The 18419-nt window shown below is 40.7% G+C and overlaps 1 protein-coding gene across 3 annotated transcripts in view; it reads left to right on the plus strand.

Annotated features, from left to right (window-relative positions):
- Positions 1 to 3501: 3501 nt before the first annotated feature.
- The window catches only part of TMEM255B (transmembrane protein 255B), a 56804-nt gene continuing 41886 nt past the window's right edge, over positions 3502 to 18419 (plus strand). The window contains exons 1-3 of one of the 3 annotated variants that reach the window (XM_088136550.1): positions 3502 to 3670; positions 14267 to 14409; positions 17983 to 18045. In XM_088136550.1, coding sequence (XP_087992676.1) covers positions 3613 to 3670; positions 14267 to 14409; positions 17983 to 18045 — 264 coding nt within the window. In that variant the 5' untranslated portion in view covers positions 3502 to 3612. The remainder of the gene's footprint in view (positions 3671 to 14266; positions 14410 to 17982; positions 18046 to 18419) is intronic. The other 2 variants (XM_088136549.1, XM_088136551.1) reach the window with 2 other exon arrangements.

Consider the following 18419-nt stretch of genomic DNA (forward strand, 5'->3'; position numbering starts at 1 on the left):
TTCTCATTACGCAGCAGCTGAAGGATATTATTGGGGTAAACTTCTTCCTTCAGGATGGCGCTACAGAGCACCGTATGTTAAAACACCTAGACATCGGAATAGTTTTTTCCCTTGTGCCATTGCTCTGTTAAATACTACATGACTCGATATGTGCTGGACAGTGGCTTCTCCCTTTGGAAAAGTTATTTTATTGTGTAGTGTTATTGTTACTGTTTATTATTTCTCTGTTGCTATCCAAATGCACTGTTGATCTTGTTCGTCACCAAAGACAAATTCCTTGTATATATTTTATACTTGGTCATTAAAGTATTTTGTATTGTATTTGTACTGTATTGTAAACTTTCTGATTAGCCTTCTCCACTTCCTGTGCTGACGCAAAGAATTCTACACGCCTTAATATGATTCCAGCAGAGGAAAACGACATCCAGTTTGGAATACCTTTCTTGCAGCATAAGCAATATTGCCTCCTTTGTCTGTCAGTATCACAATTTGGGGCAGACATTTTCTTTTCAATAAACATGGTGGGGAAAACATGAGGAGCGTGGTTTCCAGGATTCTTTCCAAAGTCTTGATAATAGTTTCTCTCTGGATCATGACCAAAGGAAGAGGCTTAGAATGGAGTAGCTGGCAGCATTTTGTGACGTAGCCCAACTGCCTCTTCCATGGGTATGCATTGAGGGATTGTTTTTTATTTATTTTGTTTATTTATTGTTAAACTTGTATGCCGCCCATCTCCCCCACCGGGTGACTCTGGGCGGCTCACAATAACGAAAAAGGAAAAAACACCAATCTTTCCAACAATGGCTAAAATGGTTTTCCCTAGACATTTGTTTCCCTGCATCCCACTGAAGCTGGCCTACTTTTTAAACTCAATCTTTCTGTTTTGCCTTCTCCTACATGAAATTTGGTCCCATTCTATTCTCTTTTGGAAGAGTTATTCTCCTCTCTTCGGAAGAGGCAGATGAACAACATCCCGAACCCCTTAAAGTAATTTCTTCCAACATTCTGATGGGCTGGAAATAATTTTTAAAAATCTAATGCACATTTATTATGCACTTATCATGCCTCTCTGTTGCCAAAGGGCTGACTGGGTTCTCCTCCAAAAACTGAAAGGGGAATGCACAGGAAGCTCCAAGCTGAAATACCTATAGTTTAAAGACATGAGGAAGCATTTTCACCTCTTCAAATGTGCTAATAGTGATCGGGAGAGGTCAGAGTTACAGACACTTCAGGGATGAATATATTGACAAAGAAATACTTTAGAACTCATTGATACCACATAATTCATAGGGCACATCCAGATAATGTGTTTAATGTGCTTTCCTCCAAAATATGTCAGCAGAAATTTGCTCCGTCTACATAGTAATCTCCACTGTGCCTCCTTAATGAAGCTATTGTTGTCCTAACAGTTTATTGTGGGGCAGGTTAAGGTCCATGGATTGCAGGATTTCCAGATAATGGGAGAAATGTCCACCAATATGGACTAGTGTGAAGGGGGGGTTGGGGTGGGGGAGGAAGTGAGTTCGGACAAAGGGCTAGAGGAATGGGGTTGTCTATTTATCAGAACGTGACCTGTTTTTGCTTAATTGGGAAGCCCATACCCACATTATGGATCACCTACAGCACCTGATCCATGGTTGTGGGGTAATGGAGTCTTCCCAGTTACTGGGCAGCCTCTCTCACCCCAGTTCTAAGGATCAGGTGCTGGAGGTTCCCAGGTAGGGAAGAGGTTGTTCCCTCCTGTTTGACAAGGAAACCTATACCCCCACTGTAGATCACCAGGAATCTACAAACCTATACCTCCATCTGTGGTGATGGAGACTACCCTATATTTCCAAAACAGGGGGACCCCCCCCCCCCGATCTCTTAGCATCTCTAGTAATAGAAGACTAACTGTAGTAATTTCCTGGCTCTAGAAGCTTTCAACAATATAATTCAATTTAATAGCAATTTAACTAAAATACTCTTAGGAAAGAAAGAAAGAAAAAGCATACCCAAACTTTCTGGATGGATGGAAGGGAGGGAGGGAGGGGCATACAACCATCTTATTAATGATTCCTTCATTTGGCTACTGTGAAAATATACCCAAGGTTTAGCTTGACTGTTTGAAGAAATGAAGCTGCAGTACCAGTCATTTTTAGAATGAAAAGTAATATTTAATCCCCAGTACTATCAGTTAAAATTGAGCACCTTTAGATTAAATTCCTTTCCATTCTTAAAGCAAATGAAGTATTATGGTTCCCTGAGCCACTTCAACCTGATCTTTTACCCAGTTTGCTTTCTTCAAAAGTTTCCATTCCGTTCTAGCCATTTTCATCATGGCTTGGATGTTCCCCAAGATTTATTCAATGACATGGTTTCTCTAAACATCATATTGTCGTAGTGTATAACTCCCTTTCTGGTTCTAGGCTAGTTGGCTTGGCTGGATGGAAAGCAAGTTCTAAGTCCCTTGCTGAAATACAGGCTTTTGTCCAGAACATGGAACAGAATCTGTTTCCTATGGAAGTCTCAGCTTTCTTTTTGCATCAGGCCCGTCCAGCTGCACACGATAAATGGGTTTGTTGAGTGTGATAGCTCAGAAGTCAGAGTGACTCATATTTCCAAAATATGGACTTTTGCCTAAAAGAGATAGGGAAATATGCTTCCTGTGGATGGTTGGGGTCACTGGTAAGCTTCGTTGGCTGAGAAGTTGGCACTGTAGGTCATTTCCCAAAATGCAGACTTTGGACTAAAGGGTTAGTAGAAACTAACTAATGATGGTAGTTTCCCCATTAGCGATCTAGCAGATCTTCTAGAGCAGTGTTTCTCAACCTTGGCAACTTTAAGATGAGTGGACTTCAACTCCCAGAATTCCCCAGCCAACATTATGGCTGGCTGGGGAATTCTGGGAGTTGAAGTCCACTCTAGAGTCACCCCGCCACCCCTGGGCCAAAACAACCAGAATGGGGACAGGCTGAATCACTTCAGAGATGTTTGGGTGTTGATATGAAGATGCTCTGGTGGGCAAATAGCCTACCTATTTCAAGGCCTTCCGGAGCTACGCCAGCGGCGTGCTTGGCAGGAAAGTAGGAGGACATTCCAAGGTATTTTCTGAAATCAGGACTGTTGCTCAGAACAATTATTCCCGTGGGAGTTCAGGTCTGTTTTGCCTCGCTCCGGCTGGCTTTTAGGTGTTAAGGATTTAATAAAGAAGTGATAGCCAACGGATTAGCTCCTAAATCTCTCTCTCGTTTTTTCCTCTGACCTTTCCCACTACTTCTTCTGGCATTAACTGTGGCTTTCGGTCGCCCCTTCCCGCTTTTCCGCTGCCTCCCCCCCAACCCCTCCGGTGATCTGCTGCTTCTGCCGGTAAGAAGAGCGGGGCCCGTCGCGGGCAGGGCGCGAGCTCTCCCTTTCTGCTCCCCGAGGCGGGAGCAGAGCCTCTGCTCCGGAGACGCGCCGGACTCGCCCTTGGCCACCTCGAAAGGCCGGCTTCGCCCCTCCCTCGGGCTCCGGCGGCGCCTCCTCTGCCCTGCCTCCTGCGACTCCCGCCTTATCTTCGCAAGACCGGTCGGTCGATGCCCGGGGACGGGCTCTGCGTCCTGCCGGCTGGGTCCCACCGTCGTTGGGCGGATGCAGCCTTCCGCTGCCCCTGCCGCTGCCGATCCGTTAGCCATGCTGGACCCCGCAGGTAAGTGCAGAGAACCGTGCCCGGCGGGCCCTTTCCCGGCGGGTTTGAGGTTTCAGGGCGCCCTGCCTCGGGCGCCCCTCAGGATGGGGGTGTTCAAAAAACCCGCCCTTTCTGAAGGGGCAAACAGTTTATGGCGCGGGGGCGTTAGCGTGCGGGTCCTTTCCTTTCGTGGTCGCTTAGGCGAGCTTTTACACACTAGGGACACTTCCCCTCCCGCCTCCCATTCCCCAGAGCCAGCTACGGTCCAGAAACTGTTAAAGGACGCCCTCGTGTTCTTTTCCCCGAGGCGGATCAGAGCGAATTCACATGACCACGAGATGCGTGTTCAGACGAAGGGGCGCACAGCGTGGAGCCCTCATTCGCTTTAGCTTGCAAATATTTGCAGACAGACTACTACCTTTTAGCTAAAGCACTTTTAACTCTGCTTCATTTTCAAGTAAACGTTTTTACAAAAGGAAGTCTCATAAATCCCGCCCCCCATTAATGTCATTCCCCCCCCCAAAATTATGCATTTTCAATACGGATTTATTCCCACCTCCACCTCAACAGCTTCAGTATCCAATGGCTTATAAAAGAACTTTTGGAGATGCCCCACTGATCAGACTTTGAGAAGTCTTGCCTGTGAGCTCCCCTGCTTCTGCCTCTTCTCTTCTAGCCAAAGATCCTGCTGTCAAACTTCAAAACTTCTGTCATCAAAGGCCAGCAGCGCACACAAACCTCATCTCAAAATATGTACTGTATATAAAGAAAAACCTCCAATCAGAGATCATTCCTTGTGTGTCCTCCTGAAGTTTCCATCATAAAAGCTGGGATGCCAGTTGCTTAGCTGGTTAAAGAAATAGAAATATTTTCTAAAAATGCTGAGGCCTTGTGAAGAAGACTTGCTGGTTATTATAGCTGATCAGTATGTTGCTAAGATAAATTTGGGAAAGTTGGCCATTAGAAAAGCTTGCCAAGCTAAGATTTTTAATGGCTAGGGATTTTGCTTCTTTGCCACCATTAGTCCTTTGCTGAATGTTGTGACATGGTTAAATGTTTTACATGTGTTTTTATGAGTGCGCCTGATTATTCTCAAGCATTCTATTTTATCCCATAAATGTATCATTATGACTATTTTTATTTGCATACCACCTTTCCATAAGATTGTGCCCCATGTATCAGATAAGAGGCAATAAATATTGTAATTTAAAAAGTTAATAGAAACAATTACAAATAACCAAGTATATGCATAATAAATTAAAAATCCATACAAGGTTTTATATACGACAACTCAAAGAAGCTAAAGTTTTAAAACTAATAGGGGAGAGAATAAAGTATAATATATAAAACTAAAAAGAGGAGGAAATAAAGTATAATTTAAAAGCAGTATATACAAAGGCAACGATTTAAGTTGCACATGTAGGTTGGCAGCAACATTTGCATGTGGAAGCCTTTCTTTCACTTTTCACAAATGTCTCTTCATTCAAATAGTGTTTCTCCATAGATGGATTCACACATAAGCAATGGGCTTCGAGGCTCACATGTAGCTTTCAATATTCCAGAGAAGGCACAAGAGGTATTAAAAAAAAAAAGATTGTGAACAGATTTAAAATACTTTCAGAAACTGGTGTCAGGCAACTTGGAGAGTGACAGTATGGTTCATGTTTCTCCTGATGCTGATTGTTTGTCTGTCTGTCTGTCTATCTACCATCTCTCAGTTGTGGAGGAATACATGGGTTGTAGCTAAGACTGGCCATTCATTACCAGAAACAGAATTCCCTGGCAGAGCAATTTTTGTATCCATCTCTCTCCTGTGGCAGGACCCTGCGTGGCAAGCGGTGTCCACTTCTATAAAGTTAGATGAAGCCCCAAACACGTGTATTCAAGGGAAGTGCATAGCATTCAGACACAAAGCATGGAACAGCCATCTTGAATCAAGTGTCATCTATCTATGGTTGTTGTATAAACCCAGCTGGACTTCATATATCAGTGTCAGAACTGTGTAGCAACAAGTAGGACTGGAAATAACCAAGGAAGCAGGTCTCAGCTCTGATTTAGATTAACTAAGCAAAAATTAAAATAGCAGCACAAGAATTCTGATCAGGACTTCTGTTTTCAAATGTGAGCCATACATGCACACACAAACACACACACGTGCATGTGTGCATGTTAACATCTAACAGTCCCCCACACTTGGTGGAGAGATGTAGCCTCTTGCTTTTGGAAATATGAGCCAGTTTGTACCTGGGCAGTGTTTACACAATAGTTACCATCTTGTGAGTTCACTCACCCCATCACGTGCAAAGCACAGGAAGGGAGCACTTTCTCTGTCTAGACAGAGTCGTGTTTTCAGTTCAGAGAACAAGAAATCTCAATATTAAGACTTAGAGTAAGACATAACCAAGAATATTTTAATCTTATACAGAATGCATCCTTGCTGTTTGTTTAGCACCATCTTAAGCTATGTAGAAAGTGTGTTTCTAGCAGAAAAATCATCGGCAGGCAGTTCCCTAGTCATCCCCTTACATTTTAAAAAGAACGATACGCTCCAGCTACAGTTAAGAACTTTAAAACCCATTGGTAAGGGGTTAAGCATGAGCTTCCTCTTTTTTCAGCTGGAATCCCAGATGGATAGTTACATCCTGCTGTATGGTCTTCCTTTGTGCTTGTGGAATAAAATAGTCTTCCTGAAAGATCGTGTTGCATATTTACTAGTTTATTGTACAATGTTGCTAGTAGATTTAATTGCTTAAATTGCTTCACGTTTAGTGGAATCTTACCTTATTATTACTTTGTTAAATAGCGGCTTAAAATATGACACACATTGCCTAAAATTATGAGAATCTTAAGAGAAAAGAGCAGACATAAGCTCGTCTGTTTGGAATATAAAGGTTCTCTTTGGAAACCTCCAGTTAAATTCAGTCTTCAGTTGTGTAATCTTCCCATAATTATAATTGTACTGACATTAATGGAATTTCCTCCCAAATTACCTTAATTCTGAAGTTAGGTACATGGAAATAAATACCAGTGTTTTTCACAGAACTTACTTCCGATGAAATATGCTTTAAGATGGGGCATTATTCTGTTTGAGAGAGGGAGAAATGCGAGAAAACTAAAAGGCTGTTACTGTGGAGTTGTATATAAAATTAAGATTTTCTGCTTCACAATATGTTAGATTTAAATGTTTATAGGTGGCAACATCTGGCCAACCTTGGTTAACACCTAGCCAGTTCCAGATGTGGTTGGTACTTAGATGGGAAACCACCCGGAAATGCCAGGATTGTAGGTTAGACTGGGCAGTAAAAAAAAAATCTCAGGAGAAGGCAGTAGAAAACCATTTTGAACCCTTGCCAAGAAATCTATATCTACTTTATTTATTTATCATAGTTATATAGCTGCCCATCTCACACCAGGTGACTCTGGGCAGCGTACAATAATTAAAAAAAATACATAAAAACAATTACACATAAAAAAATGTAAAAACACACAAAAATAGGAGAGGATAAAATTAATAAGGGAGCCATTGTAAAATCTCCCCAGTCTCCTGGGAGCCCCAGGCCTGATCACATAGCCAGGTCTTGAGGGACTTACAGAACGTTAAGAGGGATGGAGCTGATCCCACTTCTGGGGGGAGAAGATTCCACAAGGCGGGTGCCACGGCAGAGAAGGCCCGCCTCCTGGGACCCACCAAATGGAATTCTCTGGCAGACAGGACCCAAAGACATATCTGTGAAACAACCAGGAGTCAAGGAGAACTTACTTCTGATATTCTCTTACAGTGATCTCACAATACCATTTTGATAATGTGGTTGACATTTCTTCTCAATTATAATGATATTGCTTTTAAGAAATAATAAGATTAGTAAGAATGGATAGAAATTATACTTCATTTGTATAAATTAAACTTAACTTTTGGTTAAAAAGGATTGGCCAGTTGTACAGGACCATAAAGAAGGCTGAGCGCTGAAGAATTGATGTCTTTGAACTGTGGTGCTGGAGAAGACTCTTAAGAGTCCCCTGGACTGCTAGGAGGTCAAACCAGTCAATCTTAAAGGAAATCAATCCTGATTGCTCATTGGAAGGATTGATAATGAAGCTCAAGCTCAGATACTTTGGCCACCTAATGCGAAGAGAGGACTCTTTGGAAAAGACCCTGATGCTGGGAAAGATTGAAGGCAAAAGGAGAAGAGGACGGCAGAGGATGAGATGGTTAGATAGCATCACTGAAGCAATGAGCATGAAACTGAGCAAACTCAGGGAGGCAGTGAAGGACAGGAAGGCCTGGCGCAGTATGGTTCATGGGGTCACGAAGAGTCGGACACGACTTAACGACTGAACAACAACAACAAAGTTGTACAGAACTGTTGCTTATTAAACTAAAACAAGTGGGCTTGTGCAAAATATTGCAGTGTGCCCTATTCTGGTGCAGAGTTCTTTTCTGCCAACCATGCAAGTTAAGGATACTAGACTCCATACAGTATCCTTAAATTATCATTATTATCATCATCATGATCTCCAACAGACAAATTACTGTAGCTCCAGAGATGCTGAGCCCTCATTGGCTTGTCTTTATGTCTTTTGGTCATGTGTTTCCTTTTTCTTAAAAAAAAAAATGAGTTTCTTTTTTCTTAGAAAAATTAAATCCTGCCTATTTTTGTTTTTGGATTTTTCTTCTTGATTTTAAGTTGCCCAGTTTTGGCCATTGGTGTTATAATATCCATTTGATAACTGGATTTACGTTCCCATTTTAGCTATCGTAAATTACCAGTTCAATAACATATTCTTCTTAGCTATTTCCAGCCCTGGACTGCTTCATCTTGTCTTTTTAAAAAATAATGAAAATGAAAAGCAGGTCAATTACTTTATTGGTTCCCTAATATTCATTGTAGCTAATTTAATGTATCTTTGCAAAATAAAGTGTCACAATTACTTTACTATGGAATAGTTACTGAATTAACACTAAGTCAAAATTCACAGAATTTTCATTTTATTTCATTAAAACTATGAAATAAAGACAGATGAGCATCCTGTTATTTTAACCCATTATTCAATCATTTATTAGTCAAGCAATGGACACCAAAGCTGTGCAGCCCCCGTGATACTGTATGACTGTTAAATTATTGAAAAGATCAAATCAGCACTCCCTTATCTTAAAATTCAAGAAGCGAAGAGGCATCATATATAAGAGACAGTTCTAGTACATACATTCTTAATAAAAGGAGCACTCACTCTGATACAGATTATTGTATTGAGGTTTGAAGTAGAACCTGGTTCTACTTTCTGCACTTTGGGTTACTTGAGCACTTAATCAGAGGAAGCAGTTGTTAAAAGCAGGTCTAATATCCCTTTTCAGCATATTAGCTACCACATGTCATTCACCTTTGTGATTTGTTAAAATAAAAGCAGCTTAAAACAATCTACAAACAATTAAGCAGCGAAGTATGATGGTAATAATTAATAATTAGCTATCTTAGAGAATTCAACTGACATATGACCTTTTTACTGCCAAACATTGGCTATTTAATGTGTAATGTGTAATATTGTTAATAACGAATTTTTTTAAAAAACTGCTGCCCGGTTGTATCATTAGTGATTAAACACTTAGCACTTTTTTCGAGGGGACACAGTACAATATGAAATTCAAAATCTGACTTCGATATGCCCCAGTAGCATAACCTTTTATAACACATCACCTACTTTCTGTATCTCGTGGTATTGTGTTTTTTGCAAAGCCTAATCTTCTGCATGCTTATTCAAAAGTAAATCCAGATGATTTGTCATGGAAATAGGTACAGGACCCCTAATATTGTTTTCTTCGTTAATTTGTGTTTTGATTATGAGTCTGAAAGTTAGGATTTGAATCCGGCATGAGAATGTATGTCTGAACTGGTGTGCCACACTTTGTTGCTGGTGTACCTCTACAGCAGTCTTGGGACTGCAGCACTTAGTGTGTAAGCCCAGAATAATCACCAAGGAAAATCAGAAGGAGCTGAATCTCAAGCTACGTTAAGCTTCCCACAAAAAGCACTTTGGGGAAGTTGAAGTCTTGAGCAAAGAATGTTTTGATGGTTTTATTGTGTTCTTTATTATTGGGTTTTAATGTGTTTTCATTACTTTTTAATTGTGCTTTAATTTGGGGGGGGGTGCCTCGTTGAGTGCCTTCTGTTGGTTGAAAGGCAAGATATAAAGGGCAGGGTTGTCAGAGATCTGAATTCAGCTGGAGCCCTTGTTTGAAGATGTGCTCCTGGCCACAAGCAGAGTGCAGAAAGAATCCTGTATAATTAAAAAGCGCAACATCCCATTAAAAAAGAAGTTTGTACCATAGTTTTCTTGGGCGCAGAGTATGAGCTTAGCCGCACTGCCAGTGAAAGTTAGCAGACATTCATTGCATTTGAAGCATAAGCTAGATTCATTGGGAAATATATGAGGATAGAAAAGCCTCACTTCTGTCTAAGCTACATCTGGAAGAGGAGGAAGAGGGAGGGGCAGAAAGTTCCTTTGTCTCTTATACCCAGAGAAATAACCGTTGGCTAGGTAAGGGGCAAGGCCTTCACCTTATCCAGGACTGTCCACAGGGAGGGGGCCCCAAAAAGTCAAGATGGCAGCACAACCATGCAGTCAAAGCCCCACACATAAAAAAGGGGCAGGGCTTTGAGTGCATGGTTGGGGCTTTGATCTTGACTTGTTTTACCCTCCCCCTGCATTCACCTCTGCCCTCACCTACCTCTCTCCATCTCCATCAGCTCACAGGTGCAGAGAGAGGAACAGATCTCCAACTATCACTAACAGAAAGAAAGGGAAGTTCTGGCCAGTCTTTTCTTTAAGTTATCTCCTCCCCAACTCCTTTTTTTTTTCCAAGCAAGGAAAAATCCCCAAGTTGCCGAAGCAGGGCCATCTGAAGCTAGTAAATTGCCCAGAAAGAAGAGGTTAGGCCAGTGGTCCTCAAGCTTGGGCACTTTAAGGTGTGTGGACTTCAGCTCCCAGAATTCCCACAGGGTTAGGCACATCCTGCTTATACTATCCCATTGCTTCGAAGCATGACACTTAGCTGTGTGTAATGTAACATTTTACCTTAGTTAATGACATTTCCTATTTTGACTGAAGCATAGAGGTGTGCTGGTGACTTCAATCTCTGTGTATTTGTTGCATGTGTAAGATAGTTGTGGTGCGGGCTTCCTATATGGAAGTGATTCTGCATACAAGTTCTTCTTGTGTGAAATAACCCTGAGCATCAGAAATATCACATTTCAATTTCAAAAACGTTTCTTACCTACACTACACACATGAATACAAATCAGATGTGGAGTCTCCTGTGTTTGCACGGGCATCAGGTAGGGAGAGGGGTGTCAGATTGTCAAAAGCAACATTGCTGTGTTGTGATGCAAGGCTTGCCCCTTTTCTACGGGCGTTGCAATTTTGCATAACCTCCCCAAAGGGGGGAGTTCCAGCAGGACATGGCAATGTTACTTTTGTCCTGCTGATACTACAACCAGCGAGAGCCTACAAACTCTGCTGGTCTTGCCTTTTTCTTGTGCTCCATCTGTTTGGGGTTTGTTCTCTTCTTCTTCTTTTTTTTTAAGTGTCATAAATAGAGATTTAGATCTTTATCCCACTTTTGAGTGGGAAAACCTCAAAAACGTCCTGCAGTCAAAGCAATTCAGAAATGATAGTATAGAACCAGGAGAGAAATATGCATTTTGGCTCATACTGTACAAGAGAAAAGCTACAAACAGGTCCTGGATTTGCTTTGGGGGTACATTCATTCACACTAAACAGTCATGTTCCCCAGCCTGTGGGAGATCAACAGTAAGATATCAGTGCAGATGTACAGCAATGCTCAACAAGCTCCATTCCAAGAAATCCATCATGTGTCTACTTAGCTCATCACAACAGGATGAGCCCCCACCCATCTTTTCCTTCCATGCCTTTCAAAATTAGCAACTATTCATCACAACTTGTGATATATGTTTTACTTATTTTTGAGAACTTACAAACATACATGTTTTATATCCATATAAAGTCAGTCTTGGGAACTATAAGGTACTGAGAATCTTTATGGATGTAACCAAAATATGAAGGTGGTCGTTAAAGTATTGATCTAGAGAGGGAAAGGAAAAGTCACCTTTTGTTTTTGGAGTGATTATTTTGTCTTTAATGTGTGAAGAGCTTTACTGGAAGAATTCTTATTGCTTCGGAATTAAGCACCAGTTTTCTCAGTCCTTTGAAGAAAATGCCATTATTTAGTAATAGCATTAATTGAAAACCTTGCATGAAGGGAACAGGAAGTGCGCTAAAAGTTTCTAAGGAGATCTTTTGAGAATATAACACAACTTTCGTTTATCACCAGAATCCTGCTTCTCCTTAGGTGAAATGTTACTTTCTTCAGAGCCTAAGTTAATATTCCATGTAAATGTAGGCAGTAATTTTCTATTTAAATAGAAAGGAAAAACAGCTTGGAAAAGGATACTTACAATAGGAAAGCAGTGGGTAAGTGGGGGAGGGGGAGTGGATTATCCTTTCTTAAGTTTTTTTGATTCTCTGTCTCAAATAACCTAAGCTAGCCTGATGATGGTTTTATTACAGATAGATTTGTGGATTTCTAATTTTTAAATTTTTAAAATAATAACAAGCAGAGAAGGGTTTAGAGACCTCCCCGGCTATCATTTTGTTTAAATGGCCACCCCAGCTGTCTTTTCCCCCCAGTTTTAAAGAAAGAATGAAGATAAATTTAATCTATAGTCCAGATGTAATGCTTAAATGGCTTCCTTTCACACTGTGAATGCTAATATTCTGGTAATAATTATTTGCAACACAACCTTTTCTGTTTATTGAGAAGTAAATCCTAGTGACTCAGTGGGCCCTTTTTCCCAAGAAAGTTTGCATAAGATTACAAGTCTAAAATGTCAAAGCAAATATTGTTGTTTTAAAAGAATGTATTCCTTTCTTGTGCTTCTTAACAGTTAATACTATGTTTGCCTCAAGTGTCTGAAACTTAACTCACTTATACAAAACCTGTGAAACAGACATTCTTCTCCATCCAACTATCTTGGGTTATCCGTGGGTCACCATGTTTTAATTATTTCCAAACTAAAAGAATGTTGGAAAGAAATTATGTAAAGACTGTCTGTCCATCAAGACTCTGTCTCTTTGTCCATCAGCAGGATAGTTCTTGACAAACTGAACAGGACAGGACTGAATGTCCTATGGGGGAAGAAGCCAGCAATAGAAAAACTGACTTTGAAAATGAGTAGGATTAGGATTTGCAGGGGTTCCAGAAGAAATACATTTCAGAAACTATTTCCCCAGTGGTTCCCTATGGAAAACGCTGTTGGATAGTGGCTAGAAATGCACTCCTTTTTAATGTCTCTTCCTCCTTCCTCCCAGTCATGTGACCCAGAGCAAAGTGCATGCAGTCCATCCTCATGCAGCGTAGACATAAACATAAAGGTACAATATGAGGAGGGGATAGAAATATACATACAGATGCAACACAGTTACTTCACTACAGAGAAGAAAATAGTCACCTCCTATGGCCATTGCTTTCCCTCCCTTGTTTTTAATGAAATTACTGAATACTTTTTTAAAGTTTAAACCCCGCACTTGATTCACTGTGCATAGAGCCTTTGGTTTATGATCTCTGATAGAAAGGGTGATGTGAAACATTCTTAGATGTTTCCCCCTTTCACAGAGTCAGCAGATTTAGAGGAATCATGTATCTTAGGCAGCAAGGAAAGTATTAGCCTCACCTCTGGCATTATGACACTGTTCCGGTTTCCCTTGTGCATCCTTTCAGCAAAAAGAAAAAGAAAAAAAATTAAAGCACCGATATCTTGCATTACATAATGATGTGTCCTGGGATAGAACTGTCCAAGGTCTAATTCTCATCCTAATTTCAGAAGTCATTTACGAAAGGCTGGTTCAAGCTTATAGCAAAATTATTTGTCTTTTTTCCAGCAACCTCCTGGTTGAGAAGGAAAAGGTGTCCAAGAAAGGGAGATGGAGAAGGTTATGTTTTGAGGATGGAGGGAGAAATGGAAAGGGAGGGCAGAGAAAGAATGATTTCACCCAATTTAGCTGTGGTCCTGCTTAGCAGTGGCAAGCAGTGGGAGGCCTTAGGTGGCCAGCAAAATCAGGATGACCACTAGATGGCAGTAGAGAATTAGAGTGTTCCATATTTCTCTGGCATCATCTAGTGCAGTGTTTCCCAAGTTGGCAACTTTAAATGTGTGGACTTCAACTCCCAGAATTCCCCAACCTGGCTGGGGAATTCTGGGAACTGAAATCCACATATCTTAAAGTTGCCAAGGTTGGGAAACACTGATCTAATGCTCTGTCTAGAGTTGGGCAGCCCAGTAATTGCCAATACTATCAAGGGAAGACAGCCATCAGCAGGAAAAAAACTCCTGATTTAACGCGCTTCCCTGTGAGAACCTAATTTTAAAGATAATAAGATACTTATTATTAGAACTTGCTATTTCTAAGCTGAGGCTACAGGTATATAAGAAGCTTGACATCAGGTTTCTTGTTAAGAGGGCTGTGCATGAACAGAGCAGACTTGCCTCTCCATTGAGTTTTGTGTATTTTTAATATGCATTTATAATGTGTGTTTTTTCACAGGACACTTCACGAAAAGAAAGAAAACATCTCTTTGGTTCACAGTCGCCCTGCTGATAGTGTCTGTTTTCATACTGACCATAGGCCTTGCAGCAACCACAAGAACTGAAAATGTAACTGTGGGAGGCTATTATCCGGGAATAATAGTAAGTCCAGCAGCCATCGCATTTTAGTTTTTCCAGTATTTACTCTGCACTAAATAAGGGACCAGAAACAATACATCCAAATCAAGGGAACAATACAATCTATGTTTGTCCAGTATTTTGATAATTGCTTTATTGCTAAGACTTGCACATTTTATGTCATTTTAATTGTAAACTCTGGGAATCTTTCTTTGATTATGACAGTATCCAGATAGAGTTGATAAACAAATAAATAAATAGACTGTAATTTCTCTCCTGTTTATTTGTATCCATATTTCTGCCTGGCTGGCCTTTTGTGATTTGCTTGCAATTTCTAAACCAAGGGTATCTGCCCAATGCAGGTTTTGTGCAATTTGACAATAATCCTAGTTCTACCAAGTTTAACTTCGTAGAAAGTATGGCTGTAAGTATGAAAGAGCCAAGACTCAGTTGGGTTATGGCACTGGAACAAAAGTGGGGAAATCTGAGTTCCAGTCCTGCCTTAGACATGGGAGCCAACTGGGTAACTTTGGGCTAGTCATCTCCCCTCAGCCCTAGGAAGAAGAAGACAACTACAAGCCATTTCCAAACATGTTGCCTAGAACAGTGTTCCTCAACCTTGGCCACTTGAAGATGTGTGGACTTCAACTCCCAGAATTCCCCAGCCAGCATGGCTGGCTGGGGAATTCTGGGAGTTGAAGTCCACACATCTTCAAGTGGCCAAGGTTGAGAAACCCTGGCCTAGAAGACTGCATATAGTTACCAGGAGCCAAGCCTGACTCAAAGGAAGAAAAAAATGTGAAAGAAATAATATGAAAGTTCATCCCTTGTATTGAACACGCCAAGGGGAAGTTTGGGGCAAGATATATAGGGCTTTATGGAAACATGATTGGGAATGCTTTTACCCAGTTTTGGCTGGCTCACCAGCTAGAGGTATTCCTGGATTGGAACCTTGGCATGAGTTACCTACAGCGTGATAACCTCAGTACCAGATTCCTGAAATACACTCTAGGTGGGACTGCCCTTCAAGATGGATTGGAGGCTGCAGATGCTCAAGACATGGCATTGGCTGTTTGTGATTTATTAGGCCCCATTCAAAGTATTGGTATGTGCCTAATGCGTGCCTAATGAACTCATTAATATCTTAGGACCCAAGTACTCTTTTGAGTGCCTGCGCTAGTATTTTTTAGGCCAGGTAAACCCACCTTGTGAATCTGTGAGTGGAAATAATCCATAAAGGGATTCCTTGAAAGAGAGTTTTCTCGGTGGCAGCATTCTGGCGATCAGATTCCTTTCCTGGGAATGTGCACTGGTCTCTACCTTTTTGTACGTTTTAGAGAGAAAATAAAAATATGCTTCTTGGCCGAGCTATCTGGGATATGATCTGGCCTTGGTACTTTACCATTTGATTACATCTACCTATTTTGTGTTTCCTTTTTAGCTTTTTGGTGGGATAGCAAAGTGAAAATATAGGGATACGTGTTTTTGAATTGTTCTGCTGTATTCTGAACTCCTTTGTGAGAAAGGACATTTCTGGTGTCCTCAGTCTCATTATCCATGGCATCACATATCTAGACTGATAAATAGAGACCCAATCTAAGAGGAGAATATATGTAGCTCAAGGTTGAACTGTGGAGTCCTTGGGGTTCTCCAAGCTTGGTTGTTTTCTTGCAGACATTTCATTACCTGACTAGGTAACATCTTCAGTGCTAGAAGGGTGTGGGGTTTCAGCTCTGTTTATATACAGTAGCTTGCCCTGTCAGTGTTGATGGGGGAGTTGTTTTTTCCTTGGTAGTTCTTAGATTAGGTTGTTGTTTACTGCTTGATACCAACTACCAATTGGTAGTTCCTTGATTAGGGTATTGTTTACTGCTTGATTGTTTGTCTAGTGTTAATCCTGGTGTTAATCTCTGCTTATCTGGGTGTTGATTGCTGGCGAGGAGGTGTTCTGGTCTTTTTGTTTCCTTTCTATTGTCTCTTTTGAATAGTGCGTAAATGTGGTTTATTTCTATGTGCCTGTTGATGGCTGACTTGCAGGGATTAACATCAGGATTAACACCAGAAAACAACTCCCCCACCAACACTGACAGGGCAAGCTACTGTACATAAACAGAGAGCAAACCCCACTCCCTTCCAGCACTGAAGATGTTACCTAGTCAGGTAACAAAATGCCTGCAAGAAAACAACCAAGATTAGAGAACCCCAAGGACTCCACCCAAGGTACACGCCTAAAGGATTTGTGTTATTTTATGCATGGGCAAAATGGTGAACAGATTTTTGTGTATTTGTAGAGGAGATTTCTTAAAGGTTTGGGTTAAAACATCTGTGCAATGTCCCCTGTATTTGTCATTCCTTTTTTTTTACTCCATTGAATAGGATTTCACTGGGTCATTCAGGTTGCAAGGCTTCATGCGATTTCCTTGTGGCAGCAGGTTGTCTTCAGAGCAACTAATTTAGCTAGTGATGGAGGGAGTTGCTATTGTTTGTGCCATGTGGCTCAGGATAGCTTCTCTGCTAAGCATGGCTCTTCTGTGATCTTGGTGGAAGGACCTCCCAATTCCAGTGCTAGATTCTAGTGCTACCCACAAATCACTTGCAGCACTCAGTTGTGCTAATAGATGCCCCCACTATCTATCGACTGCTTACGGCTTGCTCTGATCGTCCTGAGTGGTTTTCAGGCCGCACTAATATTCTTCTAGCAGCAACGTCAAAACTCCATACATGATAGAGTAGCTAGCCTGAGCCATGTGGTACAAAGTGGGGCGACTCCTTCCATTGCCACCCAAGCAATTTGTTCCAAAAAAGAAGGCCAGCTACTGTGGAAAGAGCCATGCGGAGTCTTACTGTCAAGTTGACCCAGTGAGATCTGCTACAACTAAGCAAGGAAATACTGCTCCATAGCACAGACCATTGTTATGGGAGGAAGAGAGAAGTGCTCAGAATGACCACAAACTCCAGACTCCCCAGTTGCCATAGAAGTTTGTTTTTTCTCAATTTTGTTATTCATAATTTTATGCTGTAATACAGGGTTCCTCAACTTGGCGACTTGAAGATGTGTGGACTACAACTCCCAGAATTCCCCAGCCAGCATGTGGAGTTGAAGTCCACACACCTCAAGTCGCCAAGGTTGAGGAACCCTGCTGTAATAGAAGCCCTGTTAGTAATAAGGGCTACCTGTATATTACTTATATGAATAAAAATAACCTATTTGGTTCATGTTCCAATTTTTTGTTTTCAATTCTGTTTCTTGAAGAAAACTTAAATTACATTTTTTCTCACCATATTTATCATAGATAGTTGGATAGACAGATAGATGTTTAACTGAATCCATTTTAAGTTATTATAAGGAAATGCCTTCTCCTAAGTTAGTCCATCTTGTGTGTTTCCTAGAAGCTTGTTACACACTTGATAAACTTTTGAATTGCAATCTTATATTTTTCTTTAATGAAGGTCCTTATAAATAATACTGTTCATGTGAGGCAGGCTCTCAACTTACCTTAAATGGTTCTTTTCATTCTCTGCTTTTCTGCTTATTTAAAATTAATTGCATCTCATAAATGTAGCTAACTTGTCTTGTTTTTTGTGGATTTGCCATAGCTTGGTTTTGGATCCTTCCTAGGGATTATTGGTATCCATCTGGTAGAGAATCGAAAGCAAATGGTAAGCAAATAATAAACAGTGTTATTTAAAAATCAGAACATTGACTTGTTACTCTGTTTTTCATTCTGTTTCTCTATCAACATATAATAATTTTGATATAAAACTCCATAATTTTACAAGCATTCAGTCCATAGTCAATGCGGGTGCTATATGCTGTAGAAGCAGTAGTAATAATAGTAAAATATAAAACAGATAATGAAAGAAAGAATAAAATTAAGCACTCAAGAAAAACACTACTTGTACTCATTAACATCTCCTTTAGTGTTTAATTTTATTATTGTCTATTTCATTAGAGTTTCTTTTGTGTAGGCATAAGTCTCAAGTTCAACCTGATAGAGCATATACTGATTTACAGTGCATGCAACACTTTTCTC

This window comes from Python bivittatus, unplaced genomic scaffold, assembly GCF_059951505.1.
Source record: "Python bivittatus isolate LINGU-HERP-01145 unplaced genomic scaffold, Pbiv_v1 ctg000060_np1212, whole genome shotgun sequence".
Classification (NCBI taxonomy): domain Eukaryota; kingdom Metazoa; phylum Chordata; class Lepidosauria; order Squamata; family Pythonidae; genus Python; species Python bivittatus.